Below are 16261 nucleotides of genomic sequence, written 5' to 3'. Positions count from 1 at the left end.
CTTGTGTACATATTTAATCATACATACAAGTAAAAAAGAATTTACTAAGTATTCCAAGAAAGGCTTATATACTTTCAAACTGTTATAAAATATAAGATTTTAAAACTTCTTCATGTTCGGGCGGCACCTGTGACTCAGTGAGTAGGGTGCCGGCCCCATATACCGAGGGTGGTGGGTTCAAACCCAGCCCCGGCCGAACTGCAACAAAACAATAGCCGGGCGTTGTGGCGGACGCCTGTAGTCCCAGCTGCTCGGGAGGCTGAGGCAAGAGAATCAACATAAGCCCAAGAGCTGGAGGTTGCTGTGAGCTGTGACGGCATGACACTCTACCAAGGGCAGTAAAGTGAGACTCTGTCTCTACAAAAAAAAAAAAAAAAAACTTCTTCATGTTCTGTAAAGCAAGTGACACTAAATAATCTGAAGCCTATTTTAATAAAATACTAAAATAAGAATATGAATCTTTCAGTAAGTAAAAATATGTGAATTTTTTAATAGAAGGCAAAGTAGTCTTCTTTCATCACAGAAGAACTATATATTACATAATGGAAAATACAAAAATATACCAACTGCAAGCGTTTGAAATGAATTACCACAGAGAATCCTATATTTGAATTTGTATTCTGGAATAGTAAAATCAATGCCAAAAACACAAGAGTCACTCGTTAGCTTATATAGAAAAATAATTTTGGTGAAAATAGGCTAATACAACTTTTTCGGAAGAAAGTATGAAGAAACCTCAAAGAACTCAACCTAGACCTCCCATTTGATCCTGCAATCCCATTACTGGGCATCTATCCAGAAGGAAAAAAAAAACTTTTATTATAAAGACACTTGTACTAGACTGTTTATTGCAGCTCAATTTACAATTGCTAAAATACGGAAACAGCCTAAATGCCCCTCAACCAGGAATGGATTGGCAAGCTGTGATATATGTATACCATGGGATACTACTCAGCCATTAAAAAAAAGTGGACATTTTGCAGCATTTGTACTAACCTGGATGGAGGTGGAACACATAATGCTTAGTGAAGCATCACAGGAATAGAGAAGCATGAATCCTATGTATTCAACTTTGATATGAGGACAGTTAATGACAATTAATGACACGGTGGGGGTTGGGGGAAGGGGAGAACAGACAGAGAAGGAGGGAGGGGGTGAGGGAAAGGAAAAGAAAAAAATAAAGAATAGAAAATAGTGACTAATTCTCACATAAACTGGATTTAATTTTGACCAAAGTACATTATTTGAACAGTAATTTTTAACTCAACTTGTTAATATGTTGTTTAGGATACTGCATTCTTATTTATAAGTGAAATATGCTTGTAATTTCCCTTTATAATGATATATTTTTTCCAATTTTAATATCAGGTATATCCAGAAGAAGTAGAACGATTTTGAAGTATTTCTTCTTTTTCTATTGTCTGTAAGATTTGGCATGATCTGTTTTTTGAAATTATCTTCTATTTTTATTTATAAAAACAAGTATTTCCTGTTTTTTGAGACTTTGGAAAAAAGTTAACTGATGACTCAGTCAAAACATTCTATGATAGATAGACTTTTATCTGACAATGTGAATGTTACTTTTTTTGCATTATTATTATTATTGCTCAATATTTCATTGCAGGAATCATCAGATTTCTTTTCCAAATATATTTATCCTCGTTCATTCTTTACGAGGTTTTTGTTTCTAAGTCCTTATCTTAAACATTGTTATAGTTATTAAATTTTAAGCCTCTTTAATTTTGTGAAGGCAAAAGGTGGAAACCAAATAAACACATGTTCATGTGCTCTAACACATGTTTACACATGTATAGAGAAAATAAAAAAATAAATAAAATGTCTTTACAAAAAAAAAAAAAAAAAAAAGAAAGAAAATAGGCTACTGAATAGAATTAGTTACCTAATGCCTGTTAGGTTTTTGGGCACAGGGGATTCATGACTTAAACTATTCAATTCAATGAATATTTACTGAGTACTATGCTGGGACCATGGGGTACAATGATGTGTGTGTTTCCAGGCCTCACAGTATTCATAATCTACATGGGAGTCAGGCATAAAAGCAGAATGGTAAGATGATTTTATTAAAGAACTTACTAATATATATTCAATACCTCCCCAATAATATAATTAACTAAAATTAAAACATGGGAGGAAGGTAGGAGAGCTTTACAAGAGGACATAACAGGTAGACTGAGGGAATACCTACACAAGGACAAAGGGGAAAACACCCAATGCAAATTGCTGTATGAGAGGGACGGTAAACAGATTTCTCAGATTTCTCTAACTGCAACGTAGGATATGTAGAAGGCGATGAGGTGGTCTGAAGGATACAGAATTTTTATTTCTGAAGAAACTGGGAAAGAGTCAAGTAACAATTGAACCTATATTTTAGGAAGACAATTCAGGCTATAGTGTAAAGAATAAACTGGAAAAGTATAAAATTAAAAACAAAGAGGCTGTTTAAGTGACTATTGAATAGTGTAGACACGCATTACTTAGGACTCAAACAGGGCAGCGGTAAAGGAAAGAGAGGACCCAGCAAAGAAATAACAAGTACTGCACTTGAGAACTGAGAGATTAGCCGAGAGCCTATTAGTATAACGGCATTGTGAATACGGATGAGAAACAGGTAAGATCTGACATGGGCCTAACTTAATTTTTACTGGCATAAGGTACATAACTAAAAGGATAAGCTCTGTCCAATTTAGGTACTACCTCACGGTGATCATGGAATACACTCAATGAAGGTGCTATTGCTTACTATTTGAACACAATTTCAACATTTATTACTTGAAAGGGAGATACAGAAATAAATATACTAAACTCAGTAAGCCTCTAAAAGCAGAGGTCTTTTAGAAAACGGAAGTTTCTACTACTTAAGAAAGTTCTTAACAAGAGGCTCTCTTTAGCAGGTGACAAACCTGTTCCAGTACATGAAAACGAGCATGTTAAGTGCTGCTTTATTTTAGCCAGTCATTTCCAGGTCTCTTTACTTTAAAGCTACTTGTTCAAATTACTCAGCTTCTGAATTATAACTTGATGAAAAGAAAGAAATGGTAACATTCCTTAGAGGGTTCGTTTTTCTTGCCATTCAGCATAATGTAATTTATACGCTACACAGGGAACTATGCAGCCCTGCAATACAATATTCCCTGATCTCCCGGGGACACGGCACGAGTAGGGAGAACGATTAACAGTGGCAGAAGCCTTTGTGGTATTCTTTTAATCTACCGACATCTCACATTTCACCTGTAATATATTCCAGGCAAGTAGGGAGGATGCCGACTTTGCCTGTTGTTAAATAATTCCTTGTTGAATTATATTATAATAAAGGGCAGCATTCCTGGGGTGTTAACTAGCTTTGTAGTAGCTTTGTTTAGTTCATGTGCATTAAGAATCCCTCAGTTCCTCCAAGTTCTTTTCTCCAATTTCATCATGGGAAGAATGTAGAGGAAAAAATAATAGTCATCTAAAACAATACTTAAGCATATTTTGAAGTTATATTTTTAAACAGAAGAAAAAGCATATGATTAAATACAAATTAAAATATGTTTTCCTTTGGTTTTTGGCAAAGCTAAGTACAGGACAAACTTAACCTAAGTATTTTTGTTTCTATGCTCAAATAACTACAGGAAGGTGGTGATTTAAAACTAAACATAATTTGCCTCCTTGAAGATTTTAATTACTAATATTTCCAAATAAAACACTATTCTAAAAAGAATCTCAGTTTGCTTGGTCATTTGGAACATACGTATATAATAACAAGCCACACTCAGTCTACTCACTTTTTAATAACATTAAAATTATTCACAGAAACCAATCAATTTTCAGGCAACTGCTTTTTCTAGCTTCTGTCCCAATATAAGCATCAAATAAGGAGATAAGAAAAAAAATCAGCTATTACCAGCATAAATGAGATGGTGTATAAACTTCTATCAAAGACAACTAAGTTCACAATAGTCCTACAAATGGGATAAGAACACAAAACACTAACATTTGTCTCTGATTAGTGAACCAAAAAAAAAAACCTATAAATCAAAAGATTAGAGGTTAGGTGTTACTATAATATTTTAAAGCTAAATACGTGGGCATTATGTTAATTTTTCTCCAAAAACACTTTTTAGAAGTAAGGGCAGTAACAGATAAATAATAATGACTGAGGGACGGACAGAATCGCCTACTCTTTCAGGGAAAAAGGACACTAGCAAGCACAGCTAGCTCACGTGCCTAAAATAGTTACATGACGGGACAGAGGTCTTTCTAATCAATCAGTTTTAGATGTCTGTCTCCTGGACCTAAACAAGACTGTTGGTAGCAGAAAAACAACTCAAGCTCATCATCATTTGGGGCATAGCAAGTGTCTTTAAAGATAAAAAAACAAAGCTGCCTGGTGACAGCTTGTCAAGACCATACTCTGGGACTTCCTCCATTGTCAACCTACGATCAATGTCTGAACCAAGAGGACTGATTTTGTCCAGATCTTGGGATTTTCTGTCAAAGGTTGCTTAAAGACGCACATGTAAGAAACAGAGGGCACACACTGGCAAATAACATTACCAAAGCTGTCAAAGTGATCTGTTTGCTGTTTTTCTCCATTCTGCTATCATGCTTCTTTGCATTAAATCAGCTCAGGAGACAAATAAATAGCTTTTCAAATTTTGCTGTCAGAAGCTTGACAAGAGAAGGTCCTAAACACAGAGACACTACTGAGATCCACCTACCTGCAGCATGCCTCGGCCGTTTCCTTCTATGGTACCTTCGTAAGTGACATGCAATCGTGTCAAGGGTTTTTCACACCTACAATATAAAAAGATATTCCCTTATTCTTTTTTTTAATATATGTTTTAAAATTGTTTTTAATTCTGAAACTCAAGATAAAACCATCTCAAATCCCTTATTCTTTTCTAATGAAAAGTAATTCACTACAGACAAATCTGAAAACACAGATACTATAAAAATAATTGAAACAGACCCCAAATCTCAAAAGCCATAAATGGATACTCATTATTAACATTCTTGATATTGATCCTCCCAAACTTTTCTTTTCAAATATATATCTATTTAAATTAAAATGGGATAACACAAACCTTTAAATATCAAAGTTTCTCTTTTTTAAAACAGTTGGAAAATTTCTCGAAATATAAAAAGTTAAGGTCTAGTATACTAGAGTTGCAACCTGAGGAAAACTGGCAATAAATCATATATTTTTCTCAGATGGGCTCTACTTCCACTAGCTTGATAACTGTGTCTATGTAGGCAGTGTGTGTCTTAATGAAAATACATGCCACAGAAAATCTGATCTATGGTATTTTTACATGAATGGGGTTGATAAATGAACCTAATACCAGTAAGTCATTCAGAAGGCACAATTATTTTCTTTCCTTTTCAACCACGGTCACTGAGGTATGTATCTGGTTTACATTATTATTAAAAACAAATTTCATTGTATTTCTAGCATGCGATAATTTTTTTCTTAATACATTTTTCTCCTGATCACTTATTGAATAAAAAATACGAATTCTAATAAATGTAACAGATGAGATTCAAACCCCTGATGTATAAAAGGTGGCAATAACCTTTCTTTGTTGGGGAGAGGTGGTAATATTTCTTAAAAAGTAATTTAGGAGGCTAGCTGATAAAGCACTATTTACTCAGATTTGCTTGCTTCCTTTCTTGATTTTAATGAATCCAAATACATTTCTGGTAAAAATCTAGCCCAATACACTGATAATCTTCAACTCAGAAGGAAACTATGAACAGGTTCTAAGAGCTTTATTTGTATTAATTCATTTAATCCTCACAACAAACCTACTGTTATCTCCTTTTAAGGATGGGAAAACAGCACAGAACATTTAAAGTAACCTGCCCGAGACTAATAAATAAAGCAAGGATCTGAACCTAAGTAACCTAACTCAATGGTTCAAGCTCTTAACCAGTACACTCCAGAAAAATTACTTCCCAATCTCTTATAGAAAGCCGTACCATAAGTTTGATTTTCTTTAACTTCTTTTTTTTCCTTCCTTTCCTTGCCCAATCTTTTTTTTTCCCCCGAGACAGAGCCTCAGGCTGTCGCCCTGGGTAGAGTGCCGTGCCATCACAGCTCACAGCAACCTCCAACTCCTGTGATTCTCCTGCCTCAGCCTCCGAAGTAGCTGGGACTACAGGCACCTGCCACAACGCCCAGCTATGTTGCAGCTGTCATTGTTGTTTTGGCAGGCCGGGCTGGATTCGAATCCACCACCTCAGGCGTATGTGGCTTGCCCAGTCTTTTTATTCAGAGAGAGACCACCTGTGAGGATACTACTGAAATGATAAAGAATCATAATCCAAAAATCTCTAGGCTGTCAGTCAGACTTTAAAACAGAAATTCCATCTGTTGTTATCTATTCCCCATGACTGAAGTTGGCAACTTTATAGTACAGTTCTCAATAAAATTATAAAACTGCTAGAAACTGTTTTGTTTTGTTTTGAAGCATCTTCCAACTTCCCAATAGGTCTCCCAGCAAATCTTCTAAACCCCTGCCCCAGGAATCAAAGAAATAGATAACTCTGGCTCTGTGATTAATTCAGCCAGGCTAAGATAATTAAAGGGTTACGTAGCATGCCAGAAACTTGGAATTTCAAAAAAGCCTCTAAGTTCCTGGCACCCACTTAGCCCCTTTCTCTCGGGAACACCAACAATCCTCATCTCTTTTTCATCCTCCCTCTTTAAGTGAATGCATGTTTCTGGTTCTGTGGGGTCTGGGAGACTCATTTTAATTATATTCTCCAACTCACTTATGAAGCAGCTAAAACAAACAAAAAAAGAGATCAATAAAAGAAAAATAAGTTAGAAAAGGTATCCAGTCAAATTCTGCCTGTCAAAGTTACGGGAACAAGTTGGTCTTCCTTAGGGGCAAAGTTACTGTATCTCATTGACACAGCAGCCTTGCCAGTCCTTCCTACATGGTTTTTTGACATTAGTGCCAAATGAATGCCAGAGGCAGAGTAGAGATCCTGGCTCAATTAAAAGTAAGCCCTCAGAATGATCCCTAAAATCTACACCAAAGTGACATGAACAAAACATAGGCATTCCTGTTAGAGACTAATAGAAGAGCAAACAAAAACAATCCTCTGTACTCTGGTTTGGCCAGATGACACAGCAGAATGTTACTTTTAGTTATAGGCACCATATTTGAAGAAGAAATGAATAGGGGTATGTCAAGAGCAGAGATAAAGGGTTTAGAAACCATGTTATATGCAAAATAGAAGAAATGATTAAGTTTAGTATGGACATGTGTGCACTGTTAAAGGAGCGAGTAGGTCAAGAAGGCATTTTTTAGACACATGAAGGAGAATCAACTGTTAAAGAAAATTAGCAATTAGATTTATTGTAGCTCTGGAAGGAAGACCCAGGAATGAAGAAGACAGACGTCTTCAGTGAATGAAACTGTGAGATAATAACACAAGCAACTAACAATAGAACAGGCTACAGTGAAACAGTGAATTTCCCGTCCCTAAAGCTGTCCAGCCTCCCATCTGTTGCAGGTATTACAGGGCTGATTGATATTTTTAGCAGGCAGTGGGGCCAGATGACTTCCTGGGGTCCCTCCCATCTCAAATACGCCATCCCTCCAAAATGCTGTACATAGTCTCTTCATTTGGACTCAGTCTTTTTTTTTTCTCTCTCTCTCTTCAGGTTGCTTATCTTTTATCCACTTCCCTCTATTAATAATCATCTCAACCATGCAATCAGCCTCCTGAAGTACATTTCTTTCTCTTTCACTTCACAAATAAACATCTTTGATGGATGAAAACACCACAGGAAAGCCACCTAAGCAAATAGCCCTTCAGGTTAACTTCCTTTAACAGTGATTTCCCTTCATCACTAATTCCAAACAAAACAATTACAAACTACAATCAAAATTGTTAAAAAGTAAAAATGGGAGATGTTGGTTAACATGAACACACACCCAAAATATATGTCTAATATGCCTAATCATGTCCTCACATATATTTAAAAGGTTGATTTACATTTCTTTAATTGTGTTGGGGATTTGCTCTAGATTAGGAGATGTGTTAGTTATTTCAGGGGCACTAAGGATTTCACAAGTCTGAATTAACTCAGATTAGTTATTATATCCTCAATATTTTCTGATAAACAAAAAAAACAGTGAATTAGCCTCTTAATGTAATCTACAAATAGTACAGTAGAACCTCTGTAAGTTGACCACCCAAAGAAGTGTAACAAACTGGTCAGCATACAGAGGTGGTCAATATTAAGGAACCAGACCCACTGTACTGATACATACATGCGGTGCACGTACAGTCTATGAAAATTAGGTCAGCTTAAGGAAGTGGTCCGTGTAGGGAGGTGGTCACCAAACTTCAAAATTCTTGAAACTTGGACAAATTCTAGACAATTACTGTTCGTGTTTTACCTTAATAAAAAGACTTTTCTCAATCTTGTCCTCCATAAAATACAAATATTAGCCGAAAAAGAGGATAAGGAAAAACATTTAAATATTGGTAGAACATTTAATGTTAGTGTTTTCACACATAAAACTCCTTAGATGGGACTTTTAGTTTCAGAAGACAAAACCAAGACAACATGGTAGAAGTTAAGGGTTGTAGACTTTGATTTAAAAAGCCTTAACTTTTCTAACAATGAAAGCCATCAAGGGATCATTTATGAGGAGAAACTCCCGGGGTAGGAAACCATCTTTGCAGGACTGTAAAATAGAATCCTTTCATGGTAAAAAGAGTCCTTCTAATTTTAAGGGTCTATGATTATTCTTATTATTATTACCTTTCCCATTCTGGAAAATCTTCAAGACTCTGTCTTGTAAATGTCACCAACCCAGTAGGTTCTAAAAAAGCAATAAAAGAAAAACACACCCAAAATAAATTTCAATTTTGAAAAAATTATAAACACATTCAGCAAAAGAATGCGTCTAACAATGGCTATAAAACTAATCAGGAAACACCAAGCCTAAAGTTGGAATATAATAGAATATTGATTTAAAATAATAATACCCTTTGATTAGGAAATCTTTCTATCAAAAGACCACTAAAAAAACTATACAAGTAACAGCACAACAGTAAGATCTGAGTGCTGGTTTTTAAACTAAATATACCTTTTTTTTTTTTTTTTTTTTTTTTGCAGTTTTTGGCCGGGGCTGGGTTTGAACCTGCCACCTCCGGCATATGGGGCCAGCGCCCTAATCCTTTGAGCCACAGGCGCCACCCAAATAAATATACTTTTTATTAAAAAGAATGAATAATTAGGATAGCTTGTGCAATAAAGACAAAACTGAATTCCAATTTATAGACTTCTTTTCAAGGAAAAGCCTTAACCCTACACTCAGACTGGTGAATAGATACACACTTATGTGCTCTATGGTAAAGTAAATGTTTAAAATTAGGAAAGGAAATCACTGGCGTGGCCTTTGGAGTTAGCAAAGATAAATCCTAGGCTTAGACGATATACACTCACTCTACATATTAGTAGGTGGCTTGGCTGAAGGAGGAATTATTGTATTCTAAGAGTTCAGAAAAGAAAGATGACACTTTTTCAAAGAGCAAGAGATTTGTGAGGATCAAAATGAAATGCTATTAATGTAGTCAATAATTTTAGAGGATAAGATTCTTTTTTGTCTGATTTACTTTGTCTAAGCTAGTGGCAAAAGTAACAAATAAATCAGCTGGTCAGAAGTAATGTGTCTGATTCAAATCAAACAACAAAATAAAAAGGCCTTACCATTTGTTTTCTTCTGTTGAAAAAAAAAAAAAAATGAAAGAAAGATTTTTTTTTTTAACAAAAAGAGATGTCAAGAATTATTAGTGATGATGGTGTAAAGCCCAATGAAAGCCTGACAATCATCTCATTCCTATGGACAATTCCACATTTCTTTTCTGGCAGTCTCAAGCAGTAAAAACTCAAAAATTATCTGCAGCAGCTATTGCCAAAAACAAAACTTTTTGTTAATGTGTGCCTAAAACAGTTTTCATATATCTAACTTTAAGACAAATAGCATATTTAAAACTCACAAGTAAGAAGTCAAACAATTCAATTATTAGAGAAGTGACACTATTAATAGGAAACTACTGTCTATCTCATCATTCAGTAACTGAGCAAAGAAGTAGGAACAGTCAATGTTCTTTATATATAAGTGAGATCAAGTGAAATTCACAAACACTGTTGTCAAAGCAGGAGAAAAGGCAGAAGGACATATTTTTTAGATACAATTATTACTTTTTTTTTTTGTAGAGACAGAGTCTCACTTTACTGCCCTCGGTAGAGTGCCGTGGCATCACACGGCTCACAGCAACCTCCAGCTCTTGGGCTTACATGATTCTTTTGCCTCAGCCTCCCGAGTAGCTGGGACTACAGGCGCCCGCCACAACGCCCGGCTATTTTTTTGTTGCAGTGTGGCCGGGGCTGGGTTTGAACCCGCCACCCTCGGCATATGGGGCTGGTGCCCTACTCACTGAGCCACAGGCGCCGCCCTAGATACAATTATTAATAAAAACGCCCTGAGAACATGTCTGTCTGATAGCTTTCTTCCATAAGAAGGCACCTCTTACCTTAGAACTGGGGACTCTGGTTAATCCAATACTTTCCATAATAAAATAATAATATATACTATATATGGATCATCAATTTTTAAATACTTGCTATGACACTTTATCTTAAACTGTATCAAAAATAATTTAATTCAGAAGGTTCTTTAAAATCTTTTACTCTCAAAATCCTCACTACAAATTTAAAATATATATGTTTAACAATACTGAAAAGATGGTCCTAATGGAATAGTATTTTAGCAATTCTAAAAAGTATTTTTTTTCACCTATTAAATTTCTGAAACTGGAGTACATCTTTTATAATGGAGGTATCTTGCCAGGGGTTCTGGCTTAAAGCTGAATTTTCCCAGAGAAGATGTGCACCTGTGTCTGCTGTCATCAGTGAACCCAACAGACCTGAGACCATCTGTATTACATCCTCTATCGTAAGACTTTGTGGACCATGCTGGTGGTATAACTCCAGATGTGAAACTTGAAACCTGTGATTAAAATTCTCAAGAGATTTTTCCCCCTTTGCTCTATCCAGTGTCAAGGTTAAGACTTGAGAGTTTCTTTATTGTTCCTTTTCTGCCTGGCCAGGTTAATTTGTCATTTATCCCTCCACTAAAGATAGACACCTTTGGTGGAACAGCTTTTTGCAATAGGTCTCCTATTAGACTCGCTGTCCCTAGTTTTTTTTTCCCCTTCTTTTATATAAGTATATAATGTAACGGCATGTTTTACCATCTATGATGTCTCAGATTTGATGAAATGTGGCCCTTAAAATAAGCTTTTGAAGTCTCTAATTAATAGGCTCCAGAGCTTCTATATGAGTAATCATTAAACTGCAAACTTCTAATTCCCTTTAGTATCCTTAGCTGTTAGCTTTACTGGGAGTATCCAACCTGCAGCCTGAAGGCCTGCACACAGATTTCATGAGGATATTTTTTGCTTATCTGTGGTGCTGGGTATCAGGAAAGGGATGCATAGACTTTTTTTTGCTAATCAGCTTTTGTTAGTGTTTGTGTATTTACTGTGTGGCCTAAGACAACTCTTCTTCCACTATGTGACAGAAGGAAAAAAAAAAAAAAAAGGTTGGACACTCCTGCTTTATATCATGAACACTTAGAACAATATTATACTATATTTCTACAAAGAACTAAACTACCACACAAGTGAAAAAGCCAGAAAATAAAATGTCTAATTACAATTTATTTCTTCAATCTAATTCCCAATATCTTCGATAGTTTATACATTTCTGGTTGAAAAAACAAACCTTCAGCTTTTTTTCTCAAAGTATTTGAAATCCTAAAACTTAGAAAGGCAAGTTAGCTTTCAAAGAAGACATATATGACTTAACTTCCAGTACAAAAAAAGTAAACTCTGAATTGCTTAGTTACAATAATTCTATTTAGATCTAGAATAGCAAAATAAGAAAGAAAGAAAAACAGTATTCAGTCATTAACAAATCATTATAAATTCTAATTAGATTTTATGTTTCATAGGCCTGAAATGATCCTGCATTTTTTTTTTTTTTTTACATTTCATTCAGTACAGGACACAACTAAAATTCAAAAGCTAAGAGATAAATAATTTCCTACCAACAAAGCATATAATTTTCCCTTAAATACCAAAATCCTGATAATTGATTTATTTCCAAAAATTTAACAATGTCCAATAGCAATATATTTAAGAGGGAAAATGCCAAGTACATTGCAATGGAAGAAGATTAAAAGAAGGATATAAGAAAAATGACCTTAAAATGATTCAAAGACATGTTTTAAGACAATCTCACAAGCTGGATGACCAGAACTGAAAAGAATTCATTTCACTTGACCAGGCTAACCTGACCTACTTAGCACAAGAAAAAAAAAAAAAAAAAAAATTTTTTTTTTTTTTTTGAGGCAGAGTCTTACTATATCGCCTTAGGTAGGGTCCTGTAGCGTCATAGTTCACAGCAAATGCAAACTCTTCGGTTTAAGCCATTCTCTTGCCTCAGCCTCCCGAGTAGCTGGGACTACGGGCGCCTGCACCACGCCCGGCTATTTTTTGGTTGCAGTTGTCGTTGTTTAGCAGGCCTGGGCTGGGCTCAAACCCGCCCAGCCTCAGTGTATGTGGCCGGCACCCTACTCACTGAGCTACAGGTGCCAAGCCAGCACAAGAAGTTTTTGAGGTGTCTGGGTTTCCTGATAATCAATGGAAAGGAAAGGCTACTGATAATAGCTAACATTTATTACACATACAACTTATTTAGTATCTATAACTACCCTATGAGATAATTATTATTATTTTATTTCAGATTATAAAACTGAAGCTTAGAGGAGTTAAGAAACCTGACCACAGTCATTCAGCTCCTTAAATACCAAGCAGTCTGTTGTCAGCTAGTCATCACCAGCATTTGTTAGACATTTACTACTACTGCCTCAGGTGCTGCTACTAGGTCTGGGAAAGCAAGATGGTTAAGGTCCAACAGAGGAAAACAGACAGGTAAACACTCAGTACAACACAGTTTCATAAGAACTCTACATGGGGGGCAGAATAGGAAAACAAGGCATTAGTTGACTTATGCAAGTAAACTCGTTAATATTTCTTTAAATAAAGAACATCCAAAATGTATTTCCTGGTCAATATATTTTCTTTTCAAAGTGTTAATTTACTGTTTTTATTCATGAAAATCCTTTGAAGCATATTACAGGTTTTAGAAAATATGGGTCTGACTTCAGACAGAGTATATAAAACTCATACACAGGCTGGGCGCCCATAGCTCAATGGTTAGGGCACCAGCCACATGCTCTGGGGCTGGTGGGTTGGGCCTGCTAAAAACAAAAAAAGAAAATAGTTGGGCATTGTGGCAGGTGCCTATAGTCCCAGCTACTAGGAGGCTGAGGCAAGAGAATCGCTTGAGCCCAAGAGTTTGAGGTTGCTGTGAGCTGTAATGCCACAGCACTCTACCAAGGGCTACATAGTGAGACTATGTCTCAAAAAAAAAAAAAAAAAAACTCATACACAAATTCATAGTATACATTTATGTATACATACAACATATGGATAAAATCTAGGTTATAACGTCAAAATATTACTGTTTTAATGTGATTTGGGCAGTAAGGCATACTTTAAACACAAAATGTTCCTCACATATCACTTGATTTGAACTGTCCTCATCAGCAAGAAAAACTGCAGTAAGAATGAAAGGAATTTACTTTTCTCCGTGACTCTTCTAAAGTAGCAGAAGAGAGTTTTAAGTTTCTCTGGTTTCCTTGATGAACGTCCTTCAAACAACCTGAAAGAAACCAAAACAAAAGAGAGTGCAGATGATTTAAAATGCCTTAATGATTCACAAAATGGTTAACTCAATATTGCTACCAAGTAATACAAGGAAATAATTTTTCTCCAAGATAATTGTGAAATGATAGAGAACAGGAAAACAACTCTAGTTGACTGACTCTAGCTGACAAACAACTCTAGTTGACTGAAACCAACTAGAACCAGGCTTTTTCAAAGCTATTTAAGTCAGATAGCATTTGCTACCCATCATGTTTTGCCATCTTCCTCAAGACAGAAGGCATCTAGTCCTCCAAAGTCAATTAGGGCCAGTAAGTTAAGGCATAGCTAATTTCCAAGGGCAAATATTATTTATAATTCATTATGTTACTAGGTAGCTAAATAACTGAACAAAAATGGCATCTGAAAAAATAATCCGTATCTGAGTGTGTGTGATGGGGAAGACGGGGGAAGAAACACAGGCAGGTATGACAGGATACTGGAGGCTGCGCAGTCCTTGGTAATTAGACATACAAAGTCTACTATGGACTGAATGTTTGTTTGTTCGTTTTGAGACAGTCTCACTACGTCGTTCTCAGTAGAGTACTGTAGCGTCACAGCTCACAGCAACCTCAAACTCCTGGCCCAAGCAATTCTCCTACCTTAGCCTCCCAAGTAGCTGGGACCACAGGCGCCTGCCAAAACGCCTGGCTATTTTTTTGTTGCAGTTGTCATTGCTGTTTAGCTGACCTGGGCCGGGTTCGAACCCGCCAGCCTCAGTGCATGTGGCCAGCACTGTAACCACTGTGCTATGGGCGCCAAGCCAATGGACTGAATATTTGTGTCTTCCTCAAATTTGGGAAGCCCTAATCTCCAACGCAGCTGAAATTGGAGATAAGACCTATACAGGGCCTATAAGGGGAGGGCCCTAATCTGATAGTACTGGTGACCTTATAAGAAGAAGATACAGACCCCAGAGTTCACTTGCTCTCTATGCCATGTGAAGACACAGCAAGAAGGAAGGTGTCTACAAACCAGTAGGAAATTCCCTCATCAGGAACCAGATGGGCAGCACCCTGATCTGTGACTTCTAGCATCTAATAGTATGAGAAAAGAAATTTCTGTTGTTACACCTATCTAGTCTATATGGCATTTTGTCGTGGCCACCTCAGCTGACGGACCTTTTGCATGGAAACCAAAACAGTGCTTACCCTTTGTCATCTAGTTTCCAGCAACCTGGACTTGCATTACTTAATTCAATTTTCTTTGAGATGAAGTGGCATTATTATTGGTAACATACAATTCAATTTATCCTGAGGAAAGAAAAGCAGGGCTTTGGAAGGATATGACCTGAGCAACTGGTTCACTAAAAGATTTCTAACACAAAAGCGTGCTTTTGGGCTGAAGATCTAGCTTTAAAAAGGCATTTTAAAATTACAGAGATTCAGTGGCTACAAATGGTGAGGTATTGTTCATCTGATTCTAGTCATGTATTCTGACACTAAAACTAGAAATCCTTCAAGTAAAAGTCCACTTTACTAAGTGCTGAAACGGGTAATATTTTTCATGATTAGAAGAGCAAGCTTATGTAACTACACAGAGAGGGGAAAGTTTATTCCATCAGAAAATCTAAGCAACTGAAATAAATTAGGAAAAGGGAAGGAAATACAATTTTCAAATGATCTGAAATCTATACTCAGGGTTAACCTCTAGAAAAAAATCAATTTATGTATTTATTTCTTGAAATTTTAAAAAATTTATTTCCCAAGATGAACAGCAAGGTAGGATAGTATTTTAACCAAATCTAAAATCTAATCTGTTGTCAAAAATAATTTAAGAGTGTCTGTGATAACTTTTACTCATTTAGAGAACTTATCTTTGTAAAATATTTAATATTTAATACACATGCTCTTAAAATCCCGCTGGCAGATGAAAGAAAGGCTTTTTGTAAGTACAGGTTTCAGCTTGATTTCTTCTGCAATATGTCAACCAGAATAGACTTTATTTAAATCAAAATGATAGTCAAAATGAAGAAGCTCCTTGGCAGTTTAATTAAGCATACTATATCAATAAATATGATTTACTAAATGAATACCTTGGGCACCTCTGCAAAATCCTTTTCTAGGCTCACTACTCAGTAGAGGGAAGCGATATGAATATAAAAGCAGCAGCCACCAGCTTTTTGCAGAGATGAACTGATGTATTACACAATTTAATTAAGGAGAAAAAGTTCCTCACCAATAGAACTATTGCATAGTGAGGAGAAAACTGCAGTTGCCCTTAAGAAATAATTCCCTGAAGGGCGGCGCCTGTGGCTCAGTCGGTAAGGCGCCGGCCCCATATACCGAGGGTAGCAGGTTCAAACCCGGCCCCGGCCAAACTGCAACCAAAAAAAATAGCCGGGTGTTGTGGCGGGTGCCTGTAGTCCCAGCTACTCGGGAGGCTGAGGCAGGAGAAT

The 16261-nt window shown here is 36.3% G+C and overlaps 1 protein-coding gene across 6 annotated transcripts in view; it reads right to left on the bottom strand.

Moving 5' to 3' along the window:
- Positions 1-16261, bottom strand: part of PARG (poly(ADP-ribose) glycohydrolase) — a 147368-nt gene that overhangs the window by 48417 nt on the left and 82690 nt on the right. For all 6 annotated transcript variants that reach the window (XM_053584978.1, XM_053584977.1, XM_053584981.1 and 3 more), the window contains 3 exons: positions 13743-13822; positions 8789-8849; positions 4722-4797 (listed from right to left, as the gene is read on the bottom strand). In XM_053584978.1, the coding sequence (XP_053440953.1) occupies positions 4722-4797; positions 8789-8849; positions 13743-13822 (217 nt within the window). The remainder of the gene's footprint in view (positions 1-4721; positions 4798-8788; positions 8850-13742; positions 13823-16261) is intronic.

The sequence above is a fragment of the Nycticebus coucang genome, chromosome 3 (assembly GCF_027406575.1).
Source record: "Nycticebus coucang isolate mNycCou1 chromosome 3, mNycCou1.pri, whole genome shotgun sequence".
NCBI lineage: Eukaryota > Metazoa > Chordata > Mammalia > Primates > Lorisidae > Nycticebus > Nycticebus coucang.
Note: the sequence above shows the minus strand (reverse complement) of the source record. Positions and strands in the feature narration are given on the sequence as shown.